Genomic DNA, 24,774 nt, shown 5'->3' on the forward strand with positions numbered 1-24,774 from the left:
AAAATGACCAAAACATATTCTTGTTTTTTTCTTCGCGTTTTTAGCGAGGTGTGAAAGGAAATTTCCAAAATCGAACCTGGTCACGGTTTCATAAATCTACTAGTATTTTGAATTTTGGGGGTTTGACCGAAATCGTCTTCTGTAACTTCTCCTCAGTACTAACGGAGAGTTTTCAAAAAAGTTGGCGATGGCTCAGCCACCCAAGGAGACCCAAAAAAGTGTCTCCGAAAAAAACCTGTTGTTCAAAGCTTCTGGCGACGTGATGACGAATATTTAAATTCTCTACTTAGCCATAATCTATTTTTATGCAAAAACAAAACCAAATGAAATCTATCTCCTTAAATTATAAGATAAAAAATATATGAGCTTCTCAACTGGACTGTGTAGCACCCATTTGGGAGGTCACCTTCGAGGTACCTGGGTGTTTTGAACTGAACTGAATTGTGTCGATAAATTAATCGAGGCTGTTGGGGTCCTTAGTGTTTTTCTTAATCCTCGAATTTGCGAGTATAGTTAACTGTCTTAAAAAAAATGATTAAAAAAATAAAAAGAAAAATTAAATTTTTCTTTTATTTTAATTGGCTCGCGCCCCCTTACGTCACGTGACAAAGGGGGGGCCATGGTTAATATCCAACCAATCATTACCAAATATATTAAAACAAAAAATAAAGCGCGACCTTTCATAGGTCACCGCCTGGAGCACCTGCAGTACGACACCATATTACATCTAATAATGAAAAAACATCTGTTAAATGTCCCCCTAAAATACAAAAAAAAAACATAAAAATAATTGGCATTCGATTAAATATGAACCCTAATGGTTAGATATAAATACCTATATAGAACGTCTATAAAATGCTAAGCCTTATTAAAATAATTACAGAAAATAATTAAAAGAAAAAAAAACAGCATTTGAACGTTGTTAGATAAATTTCCCATTTCCAAAAATTCCCATCGTAAAAATTAACCGAAATGAAAACAGCCAAAAATGGCAGCTGATACGTTTAAAATTAAATTAATTTAACTAATTAGTTTAATTCTCACTAAATAAGAAAGGTGCCGGTGGCCGAGTCAGATGCTTGAAATTACATGTAAAATATGGGATAAACAAGTACAGCAGACCACCGGTGACCAGCTGTTTAAAAAAAAAATTGTACTTAAAAATTAACAAATGCACAAATTTGATTTTAAATTTAATTTATTTATAATATAGGTTAATTAGTTTTAGGTGTAGTACCAGGGCCTCGTAAGATTGTAGGATATATATTTAGATTTAAGGAATAATCGCTGCCAAATTAAGCACGAATTTTTGATCCTATATAAATTTATAGCGTAGAAAGAAAAATTAAACAAAAGGTAATAACTGTAAGTCTCTGTCGTATTACACTCAACAAAGCATTCTCGTTTTTTCTAAGGCTTAACTTAAAAAAGAAAACTACCAGAGATGAAGGTCTCTAAACCTTTTAAAGGGGGACGTCAAAGGAGGGGTTGAAATAAAATAAAAATACCAACATGGCGCAGGAGGTTTAAACAGCTGAGCCCGCATTACCAAGTCCGTAATGCGAGGAATTATGGGAGAAGTGTCCGCCTGAATCGTTACCCAGAATGCAACAATCTGCTTCAATCCTGACCCCATTTCCCCCCCCCCCCTCTTCTGTGTAAACCCAAAACCCTCTAGCTGCAAGCCCTTCTCATAATTTGATCCGTAATTCTACAGTCATAAGTATAGGAGACTTACAGTTATTAACTTATGATAAAAACCAAAGCTAAAAATGATTGAAAGAACATAAGTTAATTGAAAAAAAGTGTGAATTTTTAATTCGTTTAGATATAGGGGTTATTACACTATATGAGCCAAAAGTGATAAATTTATGTGAGAAAAAAACATTTACAGACGTGTTAGGTTTAGAGTATATACATATATAGATAAAAGAGAGTGTTTTAGGAGAGTGTTAAAACATGGAAAGTTTGGGACCTCGTTTCCTAAATTGAAATGTCTGCAGACGTGATCTTTATAATTATTATTTAAATTTGAAAGTTAGCTATAGCGCTCCTTTAGTTCAATTAATGAAACCAAAGGCCGAGCGAGAGGAAACAAACTTGTTCCGTTTCATCTTCCCTTTAAAATATAAGCGGATAATATGCTATGGCGGAACTATATTCAATACTAATCTTGTAGAGAAGAAGTAGTACATGGTTTACCACCACGTTCTGCGCGTCATAAGTAACATAATAGCAATAAGTATGAAACTTCCCAATGCAGTAACTAACGCTAAATTTCTTTAAAAAAATATTTTATTTTTTTCACGTTATATTGGATTTGCAAGAAAAGGGTTAGCTCTAAAACAATATTACTTTTTTCCCTGCCTCACGTGTTTAATTGAGTATCATACTTAACGTTTTTATCTTACTTATTATCTTCTATGTTAAACCAACCTTAACAGAGGACCAAATAAAAATAATTATTAGATTTTAATTCTAAAAATTTTACTCGACGTTTAATTCGCTCTCGCTCGGCTACAAACTAAATGGTTTTAAATTTTAAAGAAAAATTATGAGGGAGGTTTGAACTACCACTAGTCTAACATGAATATGTAAAACTAACCAAAAAAAAAGATGATATTAAGAAAGCTGTAGGAAATTTAAGAACACCAAAATGAAATCGATAAAAGGTATGTTTAAAAATTCTGGAATATCGGAGCTGTGATCCAAGCTATTTAAAATATAAATAAATACAATATTTAAATATAATGTAAATAGGGATTTTAAATATGATGATGATGAAAGAGATATGATGAAAAAATTCGTATATATAGTAGTTTGCTATTGAGTGTATGGTAGTTACACTAAAAACCTGATTAAAAATTTGCACATACACAATTAAGCGTTTTTTGTCAACTTATCATACATGATAAGTTGATGTAAGAGATAAAATTACACTGCACAAGTGCTTCCATTATAAAAAAGAAAAAAACTTAAAAGTAAAAAAATAAACAATGTTTTTAATTAGCGCTATATAAGAAATAAATATTTAAATAGATTTAATTATTTAACATAGTTTTTTTAAAAAAAATTAATTAAAGGTTAGTAATTAACTTTAATTTGGAAAGAACCCCTATGCCTATATTTATTAGTTAAATAAATTTAGATTAAGGTTGTTAAGCGGAGATAGTTAAAATTTTAATTTTAATATTATTATTTTTAAGTTTAATTTTTCTTTCCCCTTTCAAAAGTGGTGCTATACAATTAGGGTTAATTTTTTTGTTAATTAGTTAATTACGTTAAAAGATTTATTTAATTAGAACCATTTAAGCATCCCATAATTTTATACGTTAATTTGCCCGTAAATAATTTCATTTCAGTAAAAATCTACAAATTTAAAATTAATAAGGTAGATTTTTTTCTCAACTATAATATTGTATAAGACGCTATATGATATGATATATACATAAATACATGTATGAAAACTTTATATTTTCATAACTTGGTTAATTAGCCGAAATCTTAATACATGAAAACAAAAGAAAAGAACGTGTAAATAAATTTCAATTATATAGAAATAGTTTAGATAGTTAATATTAATCCGTTTGCTTACAAGTTAAAAATAAATAAATAAATAAATCAGAATACATCTTAAAGTTTTCTTACATATCAATGCTTACTTATAATTTTTTTTTTTATTGAAAAAGCAGCTTGAAATATCGTTTAACAGTTAAACTAAAAGTTCTTTTCCCAAACCTGGCTGAAAACTATATAAAAATATTGTACAAAATAATTGTGTGAAAAACGAAACAAAAAAAAAACTTTTTTGAAACTTTGTAAATTTTTGTACTAGAGATATCTATAGATATCAAAGGGGGTTTTAAATTATAATGAATTATATATAGAGAAAGAACAAGAGAGAGGAGAGAGGAAGGAGTGTGTCAACTTACTTTTTAGTTATAAATTTGTTAGTTTGTAAGTTATGTAAATGATCTAATTAATTAAGGCTTAATTTATTCGTCATTGTTGATGTTGTTGCTGTTGGGGTAAATATAAATATGTTTGGAAAAATCTCCCAAACCCTTGTTAAATTCCCACTTTGAAATGATATACTTTTTAAAGAAAAAACAAAGTAAACAACGTAAGTTGTTACTTTAAATAATCCAAACACTTGGAGGATATTTGAAAAACATGTAAAATAATATAATAGTTTATAAAGATACCACTAAATGTACTGATTTTTATTAATTTTTTTAATTTTCTTTTTATGTTTTCAAGAAGTGATATCTATAGTTTATTAGGGAGAAGGTATAAGATGCCTAAGTATTCGGGCGCCATAGTCCCAGTCCCCCTTTCAAAATACAAGGGGGGACGTAAAAGGAGGCCTGGCTATTTCGCCTCTTCTCAGTCGGAAAATATGACTGTAATTTTCGTCATTCGCGTCACGCTGACGTGAGTTTTCAAGAACCAATGAGATGCTAGTTGTAATTTAGAGACGGGGATTAACTCCGGCCCTACGTTTGGACTGGAGATAAAGCTAATAAACTAGATATCACTTCTTGATGTTGTTAAGCTTATACTACAAAGGGGCTGGACCTACATGGTGGAGGATTTTATTAAGTGGAAGGTTAATGGGGGAGTAAAGCTGATTGGAGAGGCAAGGGTATGACGTTAGGTAATAGGAGTTTCTAATGTAGTGGTGGGTCCCTAAATTACACCTACTTTTTTATCCATAAAATATTTTTTAGACCCCATTTTACACTTAGTTTTTTTTTTTAATACTAAAAAACCTAAACGCACCACTACAAATAGAAACCAAAAATAAATGTCAACTTCAGTCGCGCTGGTGGATCGTTCCGCGTTACAAATGGAACCAAGAAATATGCAAATTTTAGTTTCAGACTCGAGAAAATGAATCTGATAGTGATCGTGAGAATTCGGTTCCTGCCCAAAAAAAAGGGAATATAGGGTGGTAAGTTTTGAGAGGGGAGGAGTTACGGGGGACGTGAGGTCAATATTGGGTAGTCTAAATTCTATGGCCTGAGATGTCGACTTCCACCAATATGGCGGCCAAAACCGAGGTAAGAGATAGGAGGATGTGACGTCACGAGAAAGTTCGTAGTAGCAGACTATACACGCGACGCTTCATAGTGAGATTTCGGAATGCGTCAGAAGGCGGGGACAATTTTGTGAGTAATTTTTGTCGAATCTACTAAATTATCAAGATCCATTGCAAAAAAAAAATCTTGCAAAAAAAAAATCTTGCAAAAAATATCAATTTATTGAAGCAATATTTTAATATTAATCTGTAATTCGAAGATCATTTAATTTAAGAGCCGTTTAGTTCCTTATTCATCAATCGGTTGCCTGACCTTAAAGAGATCCTCTTTCTTTGAATCTATCGCTATAGCTTTTAGTCTCATCTCACTTTTGCTTATACCACGTTGCGCAATATGCCAAAAACAAAACAGACATAGACATAGACAACAAATTTCTGTATGGAAGTTCCGCGTTCGGGGTTTTTGATGATCACGTGACCGGAGAGAGAGAGCGAGCGAGGTTTCTTCCATCCGACTTCTTTTCATCCCACCAGAGATCTTAGTATCCCGAACCAGTTAAATAATAAAAGAGAGGTTTTCCCACCATCCATCGCCCTTTTCGAAAATTATTATGAAATTACATAGTTCAACCTCTGAGACGTAATATTACTTTTCGTTAGAATAGTTTATAAGAAAAAAAAAAAAAAAACCGGTGTTTTCCAGACAGTGAGTACGGCCGGTCTTCAAAGACTAAATTAATATCAGTTTTAGTCAGTCTGTGCGGTGATAAGCTCGTTATAAATCTAAAGTTCCTAATTTTAAAAATATTTATAAAAATGATTCCGAAATTTCGCGACATCTTTTTGGCATATACTGGTAAGTTTTAAATTTTTATTTTATTTTTAATTTCAATTTCAATAGGTCTTGAGAATTTCGTGGGTAGACGTTGTAGCAAATGTTTTGTACTATTTTAAGTAACTAATTAATTATTAGGATCTGGAAATTTAATTAATTCTTTAAATATTACCATAAGTTTATAAGATATGTTCCTACCATAAGTATGACACTAGTTATACTTCGTAATGCTATAGGCTAACAGCTCGAGCTATTAGAGAGTTTAAGCATCCCCTAAACGCGTACGTGTAGCTACCTTCCACAGTGCATTAGACCAATGCATTGTCAAAGGTGGCTACACGTACGCGTATAGGGGATGCTTAAACTCTCTATTTCGAGAACGACAAGCGAGAATAGAGTTATCTCAGACGCCTTGGAGTGACGTCACCCATGCTATTTGCTCATAGAACCAAAGCGGTACCAAACATGGCGGCCAACTGCCAAAGCTAAGCCCTTACCGTTTTACCTAGGCACATACGTCACAACTGAGACGTCTCTATTGAATTCCTACACTCGGTTGTTAATTTTGCAGCTAGGACTTCCATCTAGGTCCTATTTAGTCTGCATTACTAAGCCCAAATTTGACAGCAGCGCCTCACCAGGCCTCCCTGGCTTTACCTCGAATGTACGACCTTCCTCCCTCACTTCATGACAAGCTCCAGTTTCTAAGTTACCAGTGACAAACTTATAATGGAGCATATCTTATAAACTTATGATATTACTGACCAAGAAAACATGTATCAACAACTAAAACCTCTCTATCAGCAACACCCACGAATTTCTCCTACCCTATACATTATTCTTCATTATTAAAATAATTACTAGTTTTGAACGTGACTGCCCATTAAATATTAAAGTTCGTTAAGATCAAAATTAGCATAACTAGAATATAAAGGGAATTTTTTCCCCTTGTTATTAACTTCTAATTTAAATTTTACGAAATCTTATTGTAACCAAGCATTTTGACGGATGACGAACATAAACCGGCGTTATGATAGCAATGATACAATATCCGTTACTTGGTCCGGTATCGTTCGGAAGCAAAAGTTTCCGTTGAATTTTATAAATACCAATCACTTAATTCGGGTTAAGTTTAATAAACGTAATCTATTTACGCGATAAAGCTCCGGTTTCTCGAGTTATTTCCTTTCATTTAGTTACCAAGCTATTGAAGTTACAGATGTAACGTTGTTTTCAACAGATAACTTAGCTAAGCTTAATTGACGCACTTGCTATATAAAGTTAGCTTCCCCCTATCGAAACATTGCACTTGAAAACGGGTTATTGTCGATGCAAGTTACCTTTTAGACATTTGTCGTTGTCCTTAAGTATTTTACGAGTTGTAGTTAAAGGGTTTTGAGATTTAACAGTTTTAATTAAGAGTTTACTATGGGTAAATTCTGGCCTAAATTACTTTTGGCCTATTTTGTCGGGAACATCTTAGTTTTGCACGTTTTTGGAACCCTAAATTTGCGAGTCGCGGGACGCGGAGTCGATTTGGGGCTTTGCGATAATGAAAGGTTCAACTGTCAATGCGGCCCCAATCCGGACTACACTATACCCGTACTTGTTAAACAGTAAGTACATAAGTACATGTGCAGTATAAAACTCTCTGTAAGTGTGGGTCCAAAATGTGTTAGCTACGACTGTCCATTGTTATCCTCTGTTTGGAGGAGAAATCATCAATCTCATAACCTTTCCTCGCATGGACAATGTCGATAGAATATATCCCTATGGCAGCCTGGCAGGCCCATACTTATGGAGCGCATAGGGTTATGGTAGTAGGATTTTACTTAACCAGTCCGATTCTAGATGTACATACTTCTACAAATGGCGGAACTACTGTAAACCTTGCGACGACTTGAAACAAGAAGATATTTGTGGAAATTTTAAGAACTGTCAAGAATGCAGCGCCAGTAACTTGAAACAATGCGTTTCCTGTCCTCCAAATCGTTACGGTGCTTGGTGTGGCGCTGGTAATTAAGATCATACGTCATCAAGAACCGAGAAAAGTAACTAATTTAATTTATTCTTGCAGTTTGCAACTGCAAGAATGGTGGCGTATGCGATAACCGCGGTAACTGCAATTGCCTAAGTGGATTTGAAGGAAAATTCTGCGAAGTAAATAAAGGGTGTCAACCACCGGCCATAAGTCCACCGTTACTGGAAACCAGGGTTCCCCTGACGCAACCCCTCTTCATAGAGTACCAGTGTCCCCCCAGCCACGATCTTGTTGGGGTCAACCGCATATCTTGCTTGCCCAGTCAAAAATGGAGCCATCCTCCACCAACATGTCGTAGGTTTCTTCAAATTTGGGTTGAAGAAGAGTATAATAAATGTTGAAATTAATCCAATTAAGATGTTAAATGTGATCTACCGAACTCAATACCGAACGCGGTAATAACCGCAACCAGAAGACCTGTTCTGCAAGGGGACACCGTTACATTCGCTTGTAACGAGGGATATTCCTTATTTGGTGCATCTTCAACCATTTGCGGAGGTGATGGAAAATTTGACCAAGAGCTACCATTATGTAGTAAGTACTTTATTCAAACCAAATATGTCCTTCGACATCGTTCAATGATATATCTTTGACTACAGTTAAAGTTACGGAATGTTCCGAACCGCTGAAAGTACTTCGAGCGGAAAGGACAATTGCTTACCCGATCCAGCAATTAACTGGAAAATTTTACAACGGAACCATAATTACCTACCAATGCGACGAGGACCTTTTTATGTACGGGAAGAGTGAAATTCGTTGCTTGTACAGTGGGCAATGGTCATCTCAACCGCCAAGCTGCGTTAAAGGTAGGTTAGAACCTACATCTCAGGATGAACCGCGTGTAACATCTTTGTTAAACCATAGTACCAGAAATACCAGTGACCTGCGCAACACCTGCATCTAGAGTTATGGATGAAAATGGTGTTATTGTTAGGTAAAGGTTAATTGAGATTCTCTAGCTCATTTTGTTCTTTAACTTAATTGAATAATCATGTTTCAGGGTTCAGTGTCCGCCAGGCTGCGCAATGACACACGACGCGGTATACGGAACTGTTATCTACCATTATGAGTCGTCTGTGTGTAGAGCCGCTATTCATAGTGGAAAAATTACTAACGAAGGTGGTAGTGTCTTTTTGACCAACAGCGGGCATTATTCAGACTTCATTGGCAGTGGTCTACACGACATTACCTCTCAAGGCAAACCGGAAGCTGGCATCAGCTTCAGATTTACTTTTAATCCGGACAGAGACTTTAACCCAGCCACGGGCAAGTCTTCGGGTTCGGAAGGTAAATCCTAATATTAATGAACATTAAGTACTTGATAACTATAAAGTGTGTATTTTTTACAGCGTGTCCTAGTGGTTGGACGGAAGTTAATGGGTACTGTTCCCTTTACGTTGCGAAAGCCAAAGCTTGGGAGATGGCTAAAAGTACTTGCACCAATATGGGGACGCGTTTGCCTCAGTTGAGAGATACAAAATTCTTGGCCTCGGCGAAGAACACTTTAGGAAACGTCAAAGGTACAGCTGGTGGAACTCTTACTAATATTAAAACTCAGGTTGGAGGGGTTGGCGACACTTTGAGCTCTAACTTAGGAAGCGTGCCAAGTGTCTTAGGGAACCCTGAGGACTCTTTAACCCAAGTTACCCAATTAGCTGAGGATGGTAGAATGGGAGATTTAGATCCTAGAAAAAAGGTAGAAGTACCGCAAATAAGCGACACTTTAAGCTCTAACCTAGGGAACGTACCAGGGATCTTAAGAAACCCTGAGGAATCCTTATCAAAGACCTTAACCCAAGTTACCCAATTAGCTGAGAATGGAAGAATAAGCGATTTACATTCCAGAAAAAGGGTATCGCAAATTCCAAAAGTGCCTGATATTCCTCTGGTAAACATACCAATTATTGACGTCCTATGATCTTTAAAAACCAGTATCTCCACTTAAAAAGATATGTAATCCCTGACATACGCTATTAAATTACATGGCGTAGTTCCAAGAATCTAATAAACGTTTTTATCAAAGTATAGTGGCTTTATTTTTTTATTCGTTTAACTAGAAACGTTGAAGGGCGGCAGGCCTACAAGTATTTAATGCGTATTGACTATCTATTTGGAAATCTTAAATTAATTCTTACGAAATGCTTACGCAGGGTCGAAACAAACATGGCTCTTATCGAAACGTCACCCGGATTTCACGGATTCTTACGTCATTTGGAAAGGTCAAAATGGCACCCGCGAAGAACAAATTTATGAAAAATTCAAGCACGCGCTAGCTGATAAAGACAGAGCGGATGGACAATGTTCAGTAGTTGAATCGCTGGAAGACTTTCTAACTTGGAAAGTGAAGGATTGCGAAGAGGTGTCACCGTTTATTTGCGTTTACAGTCCCGAAGATGATGTTGAAGGTAAGTTTAATTTAGTTCTGACAGTTCATTTGATTAATAGCTTATCAATCTTTACTAAAAAAGAGGGTTGCGAGGATCCGGGACCACTTAAAAATGGATTCGCGGTTTTCGAAGGGAAAGACTTGGGTTTTCAAAAAGGCGCCATTATCAAGTACCAATGCGAACCGTTACATTACCTTAAAGGTAGTTCTACCACTGTCTGCTCTTCGAACGCTACTTGGACCAATCCTAAACCGAACTGCATTAAAAGTAAGGAAATATATTTTAATCTTAATTTGCCTTTAATGACTTATGATCGCTTACGTGATTAGTTGTTACTTGCACGGAACCATCTGTTCCAAAATACGGCAGTGTCAAAGTCCTACCACCAGATGAGACCATTAGCCAATTGAAAAGGGCCGGAACTCCCGTTGTTCGATCAAGGATAGGTCGACCACTCTTACCACCACCGGCGTCAAGAACTCGCAATGTCCCGGAAAAGCACCCAAATAGAGTCAATGTCCCTACTACTACCACAACAGAGCCGACGTCAACTCTTGACACAACTCTGTCATCACTTTCTGACAACCTAACGGAGGAAATAAACTCAACAGCCGAGTTTACACCCACAACTACTGAATTTATTACAACCCCAATATCATACGAAAAGTCTTCGACCACTGAATCGGGGACAATTGCACCTACAGTCAGGGGATTGAGGGCGGGATTATCGGGTGAGACAAGAGACAGAGTGGTCCCTAACTCCTTATCTTACAAACCGAGCAAGGACAAGGTTTTAAAGGAACAAGACCTGGATGAAAAGGATCTTCAAAATTTTACTGTACCGGATGGCCACTATCGGGTGGGAACGAGAGTATCTTACGCCTGCGAATCACGGTACTACGATATTGTTGGTTCCACGACTAGAAGATGCGAATCGGATGGAACTTGGAGCGGAAGAGGGGTTACTTGCGTACCCGGTAAGTAATCAAAGTCGTACCTCAACTCTGATCCTATCTAATTGTTCCTGAATTTTAGTTTGTGGTAGATCAGATTCGCCCAGAACTCCCTTCATAACCAATGGTAACGCTACTGAAGTTGGTCAGTGGCCTTGGCAAGTGGGTGTATCCCAATATTTAACGGAATACGGTAATTGGTATTTATTGTGCGGCGGTGCTCTCATTTCCGAGACATGGGTAGTGACGGCGGCTCACTGCGTTACTAGCCCAACGGGAGAAATTCTTCCGCCAAGCGAGTTCAAATTTCAGTTTGGAAAGTACCACAGAAACAACGAATTAGACGATGAGATGGTGGAAGAAAGAATGGTAAGTTTATCGAGACAATGCACGTTTTCGCCAAATAATTTCCTTACAGCGCATGTCTCTCTTTAAAAGGCAAAGGAAATTCACGTTCATCCCGACTTTGACTCGACCCTTTACGACGCGGACATCGCCCTAGTTCGATTAGACATCCCGGTGGTGTTAACTTCGAGGGTGCAACCTATTTGTTTGCCAACGGACTCTAGTACCCGGACTAATATAGTTGATGGCAAGAGAGGGGTGGTAAATACTGAAAATTGATCGACTTGTTAAGCGTGTGTTAAACTCCAATTTCTAATTACTTAGGTTACTGGTTGGGGTTTGAACGAAAATGACGAGTACTCCGAAACATTGCGACAAGCGGTTATCCCCGTTGTTGATCACGGCAAGTGTGAAAAAGGATACGAGAAGGCTGGCTTACCACTCTCAGTCTCCACTAACATGTACTGCGCTGGTTATGAACAAGGAAAGGTCGACGCTTGTAACGGGGATAGGTAAGTAGTTAAATCGTTTCAGAAGTGGCCGGTCGCAACATTAACCACTTTTGGGACACAGTATATTCGTTATTATTTATTATTATTATTATAATCGGCGTGATTCTTAAATTACAGTGGAGGACCAATGGTATTTCTCGACGAATCGGCCAAAGGCCGCCGGTGGATTCTGGAAGGCGTAGTCAGTTGGGGTTCACCCTCGGGTTGTGGAAACCCTCAACAATATGGTGGTTTTACTCTAGTTCATAAGTTTTTATCGTGGATTAAACAATTTGTTTGAAAATTTTCGGAAAGAATCTATATGTTAATAAATTAATCATATTCATAATAATGCTTCCTATACATCGTAATGCTGAGAGCTAGAGCTACTCGGAATAAATGACTCAATGCAATGAAAATTTCGCATACATTATCAAAGATATAATGAATTATTACACATTTTTAAAAAGGATTTTAATGATTAATTTTTACTAAAGTTCGAATGTATCTGACGGATTATTTTTCGAAATAAAAACTTGCATCAATATTTATAAGTCTGCCTGTTAAAGTTATTTTTACTTGTAAGCTTACTGATTATAGTTAGTGGCTAAGGTTCATACCCTCTGAATTAGAGCATGATTAAAGTGCTTTCTCAACATAATAGAGCGGCGAGTCGAATATGAGGACATGACACACGCTTAATAAACAGTCAGAATAAATGACTATCCAATGAAAATTATGCATGCAGTATCAAAGTTGTAATGAATGTATACACATTTTTAAAAAGTATTTTAATGATTAATTTTTAATAAATCCAAATGTATCAAATGGAATATAGCCTATTTCGAAATAAAATATTGTATTAATATTTGTAAGCCTACCTGCTTGTAAGCTAACTAACTTGATTCATACCCTCTGATTTAGAGTATGATTTAAGTGCTTTCTCAACATTATAGAGCGTGATTCGAATAAGTTGACATGACACACTCTTAATAAACAGAAGAAATGACTTTTTCCAATGAGAATTTTGAATACAGTATCAAAGTAGTAGTGAGTGCGTTGGACTCAAGCCTGACATAGCACATACGCAAAACGGAACAAAACTAATGCTTTTAGTATTTACTTTAGCTAGTGCCTGTTACATAATAGTGTATGGTTATGTATGTGTTAGTGAACAGATTAACCAAACCCGGTCACGTGACATGACGTCATATCACGTGACCTGTGACGTCACATCACGTGACCTATTACTTAATATCACGTGATCTGTGACGTCATATCACGTGATCTGTGACGTCACATCACGTGACCTATTACCTAATATCACGTGATCTGTGACGTCATATCACGTGATCTGTGACGTCACATCACGTGACCGGATATGACGTCATATCACGTGACCGGATATGACGTCATATCACGTGATTTGTGACGTCATATCACGTGACCTGTGACGTCATATCACGTGACCTCTGACGTCAAGTCACGTAACACGTCACGGAGGTAATTGACGTGTGGCGTCACGATACATGTTCATAATAGGTAATGATTATCCATTTATTTAGGCCTAGCTTTCATCATTAATATAGGCCTAGCGTTCATCATTAATATAGGCCTAGTGGTGTTTAGCTATTTGGATTTCGCGCCTAGGACACGGCCCATCCGAGTCCGCGAATCGGCGCTTTTAGCGCCCCCCGACGTTGGAAATTTACTTCCCAGTTAGAAGCCGCACCGCGCGTTCATTCTTCGGCTGGAAGCAGTGGAGGAGGTCGCATCGGAAAATCTTTCCTGCTTATCTGAAGTTGGAAATTACAAGCCACCCGGGTCATTCTTTGTCTGGAAGCTGTGGAGGAGGTCGCATCGGAAAATCTTTCCTGATCAGCTGACGTTGGAAATTACAAGCCAGCCGGGTCATTCTTTGCCTTGAAGTCATCGTGGAGGTCGCTTGGGAAAACCTTTCCAGGCTTTTGAAGTCGATTCTTGAGAGTTCCGCCGTTTCGCAGATCATTTTTCCCGAGGACGCAAGCTGAATTCGAAGCTGTTCAACATACTTGGCGGCCATTGCTTCGCCTCGTGGTGCTTTAACAGTCCGTAAGCCTAACTTTACAATAATCCAAACTCATCTAGCCCCCTTAAATTATTTATTTTATTTCAAGTATTTAAATTAATTAGGTTGTGTTAAATGTTAGTGAATTTTATTTATTAAATATCAAGTACCACAAATAAAATTTTACAACGAGATGCTGGACAAGAGAGAATCCCTTAATAATTAGTTTCGGGCCTATTATTATTAGCTATTAAAAGGGGAACGTAATTAATTTAGATATAAAGCGACAGATTTTCGGAGATCAGGTCCCGTCGAGAGAATTTTAGAACACGAGGCCAGTTGCCCTTTTAAACCCCAGTTATTTACGGAGTCTGTCTGTGGGAATAGTTTAAAAAAAAAATAAATAGCGGGTTTTCCTAAAATTAGTCTAGGGGCTATTGTTAATTAATTTAGAGATAAAGCGACAGATTCTCGAAAATCAGGTTCCACAGAGATAATTTTAAGACACGAGGCTAGTTGCCCTAAGCCTTGTCCCTTTTAACCCCTAGTTATTTACGGGGTCTGTCTGTGGGAATAGTTTTGAAATAAATAAATAGCGGGTTTTCCTAAAATTAGTTTAGGGGCTATTGTTAATTAATTTAGAGATAAAGCGACAGATTCTCGAAAATCAGCTTCCGCAGAGATAATTTTTAAGACACGAGGACAGTTGCTTAGTTAAGCCTTGTCCCATTTCGACTCAAGATTTTATTTATGGGTTCTACCTGTGGCAATAGTTTTAAATAAATAAATGGCAGGTTTTAATAAAATTAATTTAGGGTAAATTTTAAATTATTAAGCTATTAAAAGGGGCACGCAATTTAATTTAAATAAATGGCCCCTTTTCCTAAAATTAAATTAGGGGATATTTTAGATTATTTTCATTATTAAATTACATAATTTAATTTAAAATTAAATGGCAGGTTTTCCTAAAATTATGTTCTACCCAATTATGGGAAATAATTAGTTAGCCAGGGTATTTATTTAATTCAGGGTGGGAATCACGGTAGTCTAGCCTTCTTTAATCCAGGGTGATAATTAGTTGGTTCGTCTCACTTAGTATATATAGTAGCCAGTTTTTTAATTAAGGACCGCCCAAAAGTAGGCAATAGTTTTAAGATGTGTTATTAATATGTTTTCATTTATAGATGACGCTGATATTCTTGGATTTTTCTGTCGCTCGTCATTCCGAGACTTATCTTTCCCGATGACTTATCATTCCTGATGACATCCTTTGCTGGATTGACGTTGCACGATGACTTCTGCTGTTCTGGACTTGCTATGTATCATTCCTGATGACAAGCTTTGTTGGATTACGTTACACGATGTCTTCTAATGGACTTGCTATCTCTCTCAACATTGACTCGAAGATACGGAGAAAATCATCGAAGCTAGAAGACACAAAATTCATCTATTTTACTTGCAAATTTTACATGTAACCACTTATTTTAATTTCTTGCTTGCAAATTTTATTTGTAACTACTTATTATTTTTTCTGCGGTCAAACTTTAACTTACAACACTCTTTAATATTATTTTGTTCGAAATTTTTGTATACACATGGTTTTTTTGTTTCTTATTGATTAAATTTTGCCTTAAACCTCGTTCTTTCTTTTCTTTGAATTTTTACGATACTAGACTTGGTTTCAATTTTTTAATGTCTGGACTTAGGGTGATTTTTTTGACCCCTTTTTTAAGCTTTTTACTAAATAAAAAAGAAAATATAACCATTAAAACAATTTTTTACATAAAAAATAAAAAAAATATTTTTTTTTATACAAAAAAAAACAAAAATTAATAAAAAAATCATAAAAATATGCACAAAAAAGGTCAAAAAAAACTACCCTAAGTGTTTTTCGACTATTTTTGTTCCTTCCCCAATATCGAAACTTAAATGTTAAACTTAAGCTACCACCCCCAAAGTAAGCCTTGCGAGCCCAATTTAAATTTAACAAGTTCCTGTTTGACTCGGGAATTATTAAATTTAAACTAAAGCCCGCTGTGGAGCCCCCAAAACCAGGAAACTTCGTCCTTAGCATGGGATTTCCAATGAAAGTCCACTCGCAGACGTCCACTTCGTCCTTAGCATGGGATTTCCAATGAAAGTCCACTCGCAGACGTCCACTTCGTCCTTAGCATGGGATTTCCAATGAAAGTCCACTCGCAGACGTCCACTTCTTCCTGCACAAGAAAAATTCGAATTATTATTTGGAAAAAGGCACATGAATAACTTGAAATTAATTACCTTAATACGAAAATCCACTTGAATAGTCTTGCATGATGTAACGCAAAATGTTCAGGCATAAGACTATTATTTGACAATGGCAGATGCGTAACATTAAACTAAATGCCTTAGTATGGGGAAATAATACCATAAAAAGCTAAGCCTTGCCTTAAACCCGCTTAAAATCGTGTTTACTTTTAAAGGACAAAGCGTATAAGCAACCTTAAACATAAATCAGAAATTTATTTAGATCCTACAAAACTCCCTCAACGAGTTGCCAAACGCTTTTCCTCTAAAAATATTTATAGTTAAAACCATAAACTAGATACCTAAATATCGCAAAGGGAATCTCACCCTTAAAATCCTGATTACGTTCATTATTCTTAAAAGGGAGGGCTAGGACCAGCGTTCACCTATTCCATAATTGAGCATTTTATTTATATCCTGGCGCAAAAATGTCCCTATAAAGAAAAGGACACAAGCACTTTCCCTTCTAAAAATAAATAGAATAATAAATAATAAACTAAGTACCCTAATAATTGCATAATTGCTACGCACTAATGATTCACGCGCTTTCTAAATACTTTTTCTAATGAGATTCCCTTTAAACGCATAAAATCAAAGTGTAGACCTGAATTAAGAATAGAATTGTCCTGGGGTCATTGGCCTGATTAATATTGCATGCTATTTTGTCAAATAATAGATATTCATTCTAGAATCCAACATAAATTGCTCCTTTGGAAACAGATGATAGCTAAAATAAAATAAAATCTGTTCAATTCAAACAATCAAATACAATTTAAAATTATCATCATCTTAAATGGCACAAGTATTTTAGAATAACATTAATTTCACATTCAAATAAATCATTTAACGTAATTAGAAAAATAAATATCATATCGGTAAAAACACGGTTTAGGGTTAATCTTGAAATATTTAACAATTAAGGGCATAAATAATCATTTTGAATTACTTTTAAACCGACTAAAAAGATTGAATAGTGGGACCACGAACGGTACAATTAACTAGAAAGTTTAACTAAGCCGATTCAAAAATTTAATAGGATTAATTTCAAATATTTAGACTAAGTATGAAATAAATGTTACTCGTGAAAACAGTGCCATTTTATCATAAGCGACCAAAGCTAAAAGTCCTTAGAACTTGCTAAAAACTCCAATCAAATCTAAATTCCCAAACTAAACTTCTAAATTCTTTCAAAAAAGCCATTTCGATAATAGGCGCCATCAAATCTGGATCCTAAAGCACCGATAACTCGCTTAAAAAGTTTAAGAATTGCCTCCATAGTTTGGTACCAAAATATAAAATCAACTAAGGTTTAAGTTTCCTTCAAAGGTCTTATTTAACAAACAAAGTCTATCAAACTCGCTAACTTGTTGCGAAAATCAAATGCTTTGGTGCAAACGGTTCACTTGAAGGCTCAATTAGCAATAAATTAAGTTAATTAAAACTATTCAGATTGATCTTTCAAAAATGTTCTAACTGTGGCATTTTCTACCGGAGTTAAAACATTTCCGGCCAGCTAAGTGGCTTAAAATGACACAGCAATATCTCACAATAACTTTTAAATAAATTAATTAAGCAAACTTAAAAGAAGGGTCAGTTTACAATAAACTTCCACAATTTAAAAATTGCATTCTTAATCTATCAACAACTTTTGACAAACAAAGGTTAAAACAGGGGTTCCGGCATTTGAGCCGCAAACTATTCATCTGAAAGGTGAATCTGAACGTTTCCCTTAAAAATCGTAGAACAGAAAGTTTACACCTAGCTTAGAGAATCTAACCTTACATTTGCCAAAACGGAGGCCAAGATTAAAGCGATCATTAAAGCCAAAGTTCACCGTTAAAAACACCGCAACATCCAATACTGACTAGATAATTTCCCTACGTTTACACCCCAAGGCTGTAATTTGTACGGCTTGATTAATAAACTTGTATCACTTATACTCTTGATTTTGACAAAATTTGAGACTTTTAAAGTTGAAAACTTGAAACATAGTAGTACTTACTAAAGGCTAGGCCTTCGCCACCCTAAGCCTAATCTCGTTGACGCAATTTACGAACCAAAGGCTAGGCCTTCGCCACACTAAGCCTAATCTCGTTGACGCAATTTACGAACCCACAGTTTAGCTTGATTTGCGCAGAGTTTCATGGACTATTTTAAATTGAAATTAATAGACAAACATTTCCACTTCAAATACGATCAAAAATTATGATAAAAACGTTAATAAATTACCAAATCCGGGTTATTTTATCCAGCGTTACGCCCAGTCGTGAAACCTCCAACCGTCCTTAAGCAGACGACGTCTTAATTCTGACAGCGCACTCAATCACGCTCTCAAAAATGTAGCGCAAGATTTTGCGTGCGTGAGTGCGCTATGCCAGTGTCTATTCGCCCATGAAGCGTTGAGCGGCTATGCCGACATAGAGCAGTATTACATGAGTCACAAGTGCATTTAAGGCAATTTAATGAAGTTTTTGTGTTTACTCCAGTAAAACTACTCCACGGAATTAATGCTTGTCACAATGGAGTAGTATTTAAAGAGACAAAACTACATTTATGGCAATTTTATGGGTTCTTTCGTTGTCACTACAATAAAATTTCATCAAGGGAAATGTCAGTTGAAAGTTTGACACGTCAACGGTGTGATAATCCACTTTCAAACATTGGCTGTTGCAATATGGAGTATTTTTCTATGGTGGCACTACTCTGAAACTACTCATATTGCAACAGCCAATGTTTGAAAGTGGATTATCACACCGTTGACGTGTCAAACTTTCAACTGACATTTCCCTTGATGAAATTTTATTGTAGTGACAACGAAAGAACCCATAAAATTGCCATAAATGTAGTTTTGTCTCTTTAAATACTACTCCATTGTGACAAGCATTAATTCCGTGGAGTAGTTTTACTGGAGTAAACACAAAAACTTCATTAAATTGCCTTAAATGCACTTGTGACTCATGTAATACTGCTCTATGTCGGCATAGCCGCTCAACGCTTCATGGGCGAATAGACACTGGCATAGCGCACTCACGCACGCAAAATCTTGCGCTACATTTTTGAGAGCGTGATTGAGTGCGCTGTCAGAATTAAGACGTCGTCTGCTTAAGGACGGTTGGAGGTTTCACGACTGGGCGTAACGCTGGATAAAATAACCCGGATTTGGTAATTTATTAACGTTTTTATCATAATTTTTGATCGTATTTGAAGTGGAAATGTTTGTCTATTAATTTCAATTTAAAATAGTCCATGAAACTCTGCGCAAATCAAGCTAAACTGTGGGTTCGTAAATTGCGTCAACGAGATTAGGCTTAGTGTGGCGAAGGCCTAGCCTTTGGTTCGTAAATTGCGTCAACGAGATTAGGCTTAGGGTGGCGAAGGCCTAGCCTTTAGTAAGTACTACTATGTTTCAAGTTTTCAACTTTAAAAGTCTCAAATTTTGTCAAAATCAAGAGTATAAGTGATACAAGTTTATTAATCAAGCCGTACAAATTACAGCCTTGGGGTGTAAACGTAGGGAAATTATCTAGTCAGTATTGGATGTTGCGGTGTTTTTAACGGTGAACTTTGGCTTTAATGATCGCTTTAATCTTGGCCTCCGTTTTGGCAAATGTAAGGTTAGATTCTCTAAGCTAGGTGTAAACTTTCTGTTCTACGATTTTTAAGGGAAACGTTCAGATTCACCTTTCAGATGAATAGTTTGCGGCTCAAATGCCGGAACCCCTGTTTTAACCTTTGTTTGTCAAAAGTTGTTGATAGATTAAGAATGCAATTTTTAAATTGTGGAAGTTTATTGTAAACTGACCCTTCTTTTAAGTTTGCTTAATTAATTTATTTAAAAGTTATTGTGAGATATTGCTGTGTCATTTTAAGCCACTTAGCTGGCCGGAAATGTTTTAACTCCGGTAGAAAATGCCACAGTTAGAACATTTTTGAAAGATCAATCTGAATAGTTTTAATTAACTTAATTTATTGCTAATTGAGCCTTCAAGTGAACCGTTTGCACCAAAGCATTTGATTTTCGCAACAAGTTAGCGAGTTTGATAGACTTTGTTTGTTAAATAAGACCTTTGAAGGAAACTTAAACCTTAGTTGATTTTATATTTTGGTACCAAACTATGGAGGCAATTCTTAAACTTTTTAAGCGAGTTATCGGTGCTTTAGGATCCAGATTTGATGGCGCCTATTATCGAAATGGCTTTTTTGAAAGAATTTAGAAGTTTAGTTTGGGAATTTAGATCTGATTGGAGTTTTTAGCAAGTTCTAAGGACTTTTAGCTTTGGTCGCTTATGATAAAATGGCACTGTTTTCACGAGTAACATTTATTTCATACTTAGTCTAAATATTTGAAATTAATCCTATTAAATTTTTGAATCGGCTTAGTTAAACTTTCTAGTTAATTGTACCGTTCGTGGTCCCACTATTCAATCTTTTTAGTCGGTTTAAAAGTAATTCAAAATGATTATTTATGCCCTTAATTGTTAAATATTTCAAGATTAACCCTAAACCGTGTTTTTACCGATATGATATTTATTTTTCTAATTACGTTAAATGATTTATTTGAATGTGAAATTAATGTTATTCTAAAATACTTGTGCCATTTAAGATGATGATAATTTTAAATTGTATTTGATTGTTTGAATTGAACAGATTTTATTTTATTTTAGCTATCATCTGTTTCCAAAGGAGCAATTTATGTTGGATTCTAGAATGAATATCTATTATTTGACAAAATAGCATGCAATATTAATCAGGCCAATGACCCCAGGACAATTCTATTCTTAATTCAGGTCTACACTTTGATTTTATGCGTTTAAAGGGAATCTCATTAGAAAAAGTATTTAGAAAGCGCGTGAATCATTAGTGCGTAGCAATTATGCAATTATTAGGGTACTTAGTTTATTATTTATTATTCTATTTATTTTTAGAAGGGAAAGTGCTTGTGTCCTTTTCTTTATAGGGACATTTTTGCGCCAGGATATAAATAAAATGCTCAATTATGGAATAGGTGAACGCTGGTCCTAGCCCTCCCTTTTAAGAATAATGAACGTAATCAGGATTTTAAGGGTGAGATTCCCTTTGCGATATTTAGGTATCTAGTTTATGGTTTTAACTATAAATATTTTTAGAGGAAAAGCGTTTGGCAACTCGTTGAGGGAGTTTTGTAGGATCTAAATAAATTTCTGATTTATGTTTAAGGTTGCTTATACGCTTTGTCCTTTAAAAGTAAACACGATTTTAAGCGGGTTTAAGGCAAGGCTTAGCTTTTTATGGTATTATTTCCCCATACTAAGGCATTTAGTTTAATGTTACGCATCTGCCATTGTCAAATAATAGTCTTATGCCTGAACATTTTGCGTTACATCATGCAAGACTATTCAAGTGGATTTTCGTATTAAGGTAATTAATTTCAAGTTATTCATGTGCCTTTTTCCAAATAATAATTCGAATTTTTCTTGTGCAGGAAGAAGTGGATGTCTGCGAGTGGACTTTCATTGGAAATCCCATGCTAAGGACGAAGTGGACGTCTGCGAGTGGACTTTCATTGGAAATCCCATGCTAAGGACGAAGTGGACGTCTGCGAGTGGACTTTCATTGGAAATCCCATGCTAAGGACGAAGTTTCCTGATTTTGGGGGCTCCACAGCGGGCTTTAGTTTAAATTTAATAATTCCCGAGTCAAACAGGGACTTGTTAAGTTTAAATTGGGCTCGCAAGGCTTACTTTGGGGGTGGTAGCTTAAGTTTAAAATTTAAGTTTCGATATTGGGGAAGGAACAAAAATAGTCGAAAAACACTTAGGGTAGTTTTTTTGACCTTTTTTGTGCATATTTTTTATGATTTTTTTATTAATTTGCTTTTTTTTGTATAAAAAAATTGTTTTAATGGTTATATTTTCTTTTTTATTTAGTAAAAGCTTAAAAAAGGGGTCAAAAAAATCACCCTAAGTCCAGACATTAAAAAATTTAAACCAAGTCTAGTATCGTAAAAATTCAAAGAAAAGAAAGAACGAGGTTTAAGGCAAAATTTATTCAATAAGAAACAAAAATACCATGTGTATACAAAAATTTCGAACAAAATAATATTAAAGAGTGTTGTAAGTTAAAGTTTGACCGCAGAAAAAAATAATAAGTAGTTACAAATAAAATTTGCAAGCAAGAAAGTAAAATAAGTGGTTACATGTAAAATTTGCAAGTAAAATAGATGAATTTTGTGTCTTCTAGCTTCGATGATTTTCTCCGTATCTTCGAGTCAATGTTGAGAGAGATAGCAAGTCCATTAGAAGACATCGTGTAACGTAATCCAACAAAGCTTGTCATCAGGAATGATACATAGCAAGTCCAGAACAGCAGAAGTCATCGTGCAACGTCAATCCAGCAAAGGATGTCATCAGGAATGATAAGTCATCGGGAAAGATAAGTCTCGGAATGACGAGCGACAGAAAAATCCAAGAATATCAGCGTCATCTATAAATGAAAACATATTAATAACACATCTTAAAACTATTGCCTACTTTTGGGCGGTCCTTAATTAAAAAACTGGCTACTATATATACTAAGTGAGACGAACCAACTAATTATCACCCTGGATTAAAGAAGGCTAGACTACCGTGATTCCCACCCTGAATTAAATAAATACCCTGGCTAACTAATTATTTCCCATAATTGGGTAGAACATAATTTTAGGAAAACCTGCCATTTAATTTTAAATTAAATTATGTAATTTAATAATGAAAATAATCTAAAATATCCCCTAATTTAATTTTAGGAAAAGGGGCCATTTATTTAAATTAAATTGCGTGCCCCTTTTAATAGCTTAATAATTTAAAATTTACCCTAAATTAATTTTATTAAAACCTGCCATTTATTTATTTAAAACTATTGCCACAGGTAGAACCCATAAATAAAATCTTGAGTCGAAATGGGACAAGGCTTAACTAAGGCTTAGGGCAACTGTCCTCGTGTCTTAAAAATTATCTCTGCGGAACCTGATTTTCGAGAATCTGTCTCTTTATCTCTAAATTAATTAACAATAGCCCCTAAACTAATTTTAGGAAAACCCGCTATTTATTTATTTTAGAACTAATCCCACAGACAGACTCCGTAAATAACTGGGGTTTAAAAGGGCAACTGGCCTCGTGTTCTAAAATTCTCTCGACGGGACCTGATCTCCGAAAATCTCGCTTTATATCTAAATTAATTACGTACCCCTTTTAATAGCTAATAATAATAGGCCCTAAACTAATTATTAAGGGATTTTTTTCTTGTCCAGCATCTCGTTGTAAAATTTTATTTGTGGTACTTGATATTTAATAAATAAAATTCACTAACATTTAACACAACCTAATTAATTTAAATACTTGAAATAAAATAAATAATTTAAGGGGGCTAGATGAGTTTGGATTATTGTAAAGTTAGGCTTACGGACTGTTAAAGCACCACGAGGCGAAGCAATGGCCGCCAAGTATGTTGAACAGCTTCGAATTCAGCTTGCGTCCTCGGGAAAAATGATCAGCGAAAGGCGGAACTCTCAAGAATCGACTTCAAAAGCCTGGAAAGGTTTTCCCAAGCGACCTCCACGATGACTTCCAGGCAAAGAATGACCCGGCTGGCTTGTAATTTCCAACGTCAGCTGATCAGGAAAGATTTTCCGATGCGACCTCCTCCACAGCTTCCAGACAAAGAATGACCCGGGTGGCTTGTAATTTCCAACTTCCAACTTCAGCTAAGCAGGAAAGATTTTCCGATGCGACCTCCTCCACTGCTTCCAGCCGAAGAATGAACGCGCGGTGCGGCTTCTAACTGGGAAGTAAATTTCCAACGTCGGGGGGCGCTAATAGCGCCGATTCGCGGACTCGGATGGGCCGTGTCCTAGGCGCGAAATCCAAATAGCTAAACACCACTAGGCCTATATTAATGATGAACGCTAGGCCTATACTAATGATGAAAGCTAGGCCTAAATAAATGGATAATCATTACCTATTATTAACATATATCGTGACGCCACACGTCAATTACCTCCGTGACGTGTTACGTGACTTGACGTCAGAGGTCACGTGATATGAGGTCACAGGTCACGTGACATGACGTCACAAGTCACGTGATATGACGTCACAAGTCACGTGATATGACGTCATATCCGGTCACGTGATGTGACGTCACAGGTCACGTGATATGACGTCATGTCACGTGACCGGGTTTGGTTAATCTGTTCACTACCACACACATAACCATACACTATTATGTAACAAGCACTAGCTAAAGTAAATACTAAAAGCATTAGTTTTGTGCCGTTTTGCGTATGTGCCATGTCAGGCTTGAGTCCAACGCACTCATTACAACTTTGATACTGT

The 24,774-nt window shown here is 35.9% G+C and overlaps 2 protein-coding genes and 2 long non-coding RNA genes across 7 annotated transcripts in view; 3 read left to right on the forward strand and 1 right to left on the reverse strand.

Annotated features, from left to right (window-relative positions):
- LOC149709963 (uncharacterized) overlaps positions 1-4,216 on the forward strand; it is a 176,960-nt gene extending 172,744 nt beyond the window's left edge. For all 4 annotated transcript variants that reach the window (XM_089858379.1, XM_089858387.1, XM_089858383.1 and 1 more), the window contains one exon: positions 45-4,216. In XM_089858379.1, the coding sequence (XP_089714505.1) occupies positions 45-54 (10 nt within the window). In that variant the 3' untranslated portion in view covers positions 55-4,216. The remainder of the gene's footprint in view (positions 1-44) is intronic.
- A 1,042-nt stretch (positions 4,217-5,258) lies between these two features.
- LOC149709965 (clotting factor C-like) lies at positions 5,259-12,647 on the forward strand. Its single transcript, XM_089858504.1, has 16 exons — positions 5,259-5,897; positions 7,360-7,492; positions 7,728-7,891; positions 7,954-8,211; positions 8,275-8,451; positions 8,517-8,723; positions 8,782-8,851; positions 8,918-9,204; positions 9,267-9,437; positions 10,068-10,322; positions 10,386-10,571; positions 10,634-11,281; positions 11,340-11,626; positions 11,696-11,863; positions 11,927-12,114; positions 12,232-12,647. Exons 1-16 carry the CDS (start codon positions 5,858-5,860, stop codon positions 12,392-12,394), a joined length of 3,402 nt encoding a protein of 1,133 aa, XP_089714630.1. The 5' UTR covers positions 5,259-5,857; the 3' UTR covers positions 12,395-12,647.
- A 2,972-nt stretch (positions 12,648-15,619) lies between these two features.
- Positions 15,620-19,076, reverse strand: LOC149709966 (uncharacterized). The gene is made up of 4 exons (XR_016376423.1): positions 18,656-19,076; positions 18,429-18,574; positions 16,421-17,153; positions 15,620-16,356 (listed from the first exon to the last, which is right to left on the reverse strand). It is a non-coding gene; the product is annotated as an uncharacterized LOC149709966 (long non-coding RNA).
- Positions 19,077-19,477: 401 nt separating this feature from the next.
- LOC149709967 (uncharacterized) lies at positions 19,478-21,837 on the forward strand. The gene is made up of 3 exons (XR_016375620.1): positions 19,478-19,588; positions 19,670-19,815; positions 21,091-21,837. It is a non-coding gene; the product is annotated as an uncharacterized LOC149709967 (long non-coding RNA).
- The last annotated feature ends 2,937 nt before the right edge of the window (positions 21,838-24,774 follow it).

The sequence above is a fragment of the Phalangium opilio genome, unplaced genomic scaffold (assembly GCF_054372755.1).
Source record: "Phalangium opilio isolate 3A_F unplaced genomic scaffold, DU_Popi_V2 ptg000011l_1, whole genome shotgun sequence".
NCBI lineage: Eukaryota > Metazoa > Arthropoda > Arachnida > Opiliones > Phalangiidae > Phalangium > Phalangium opilio.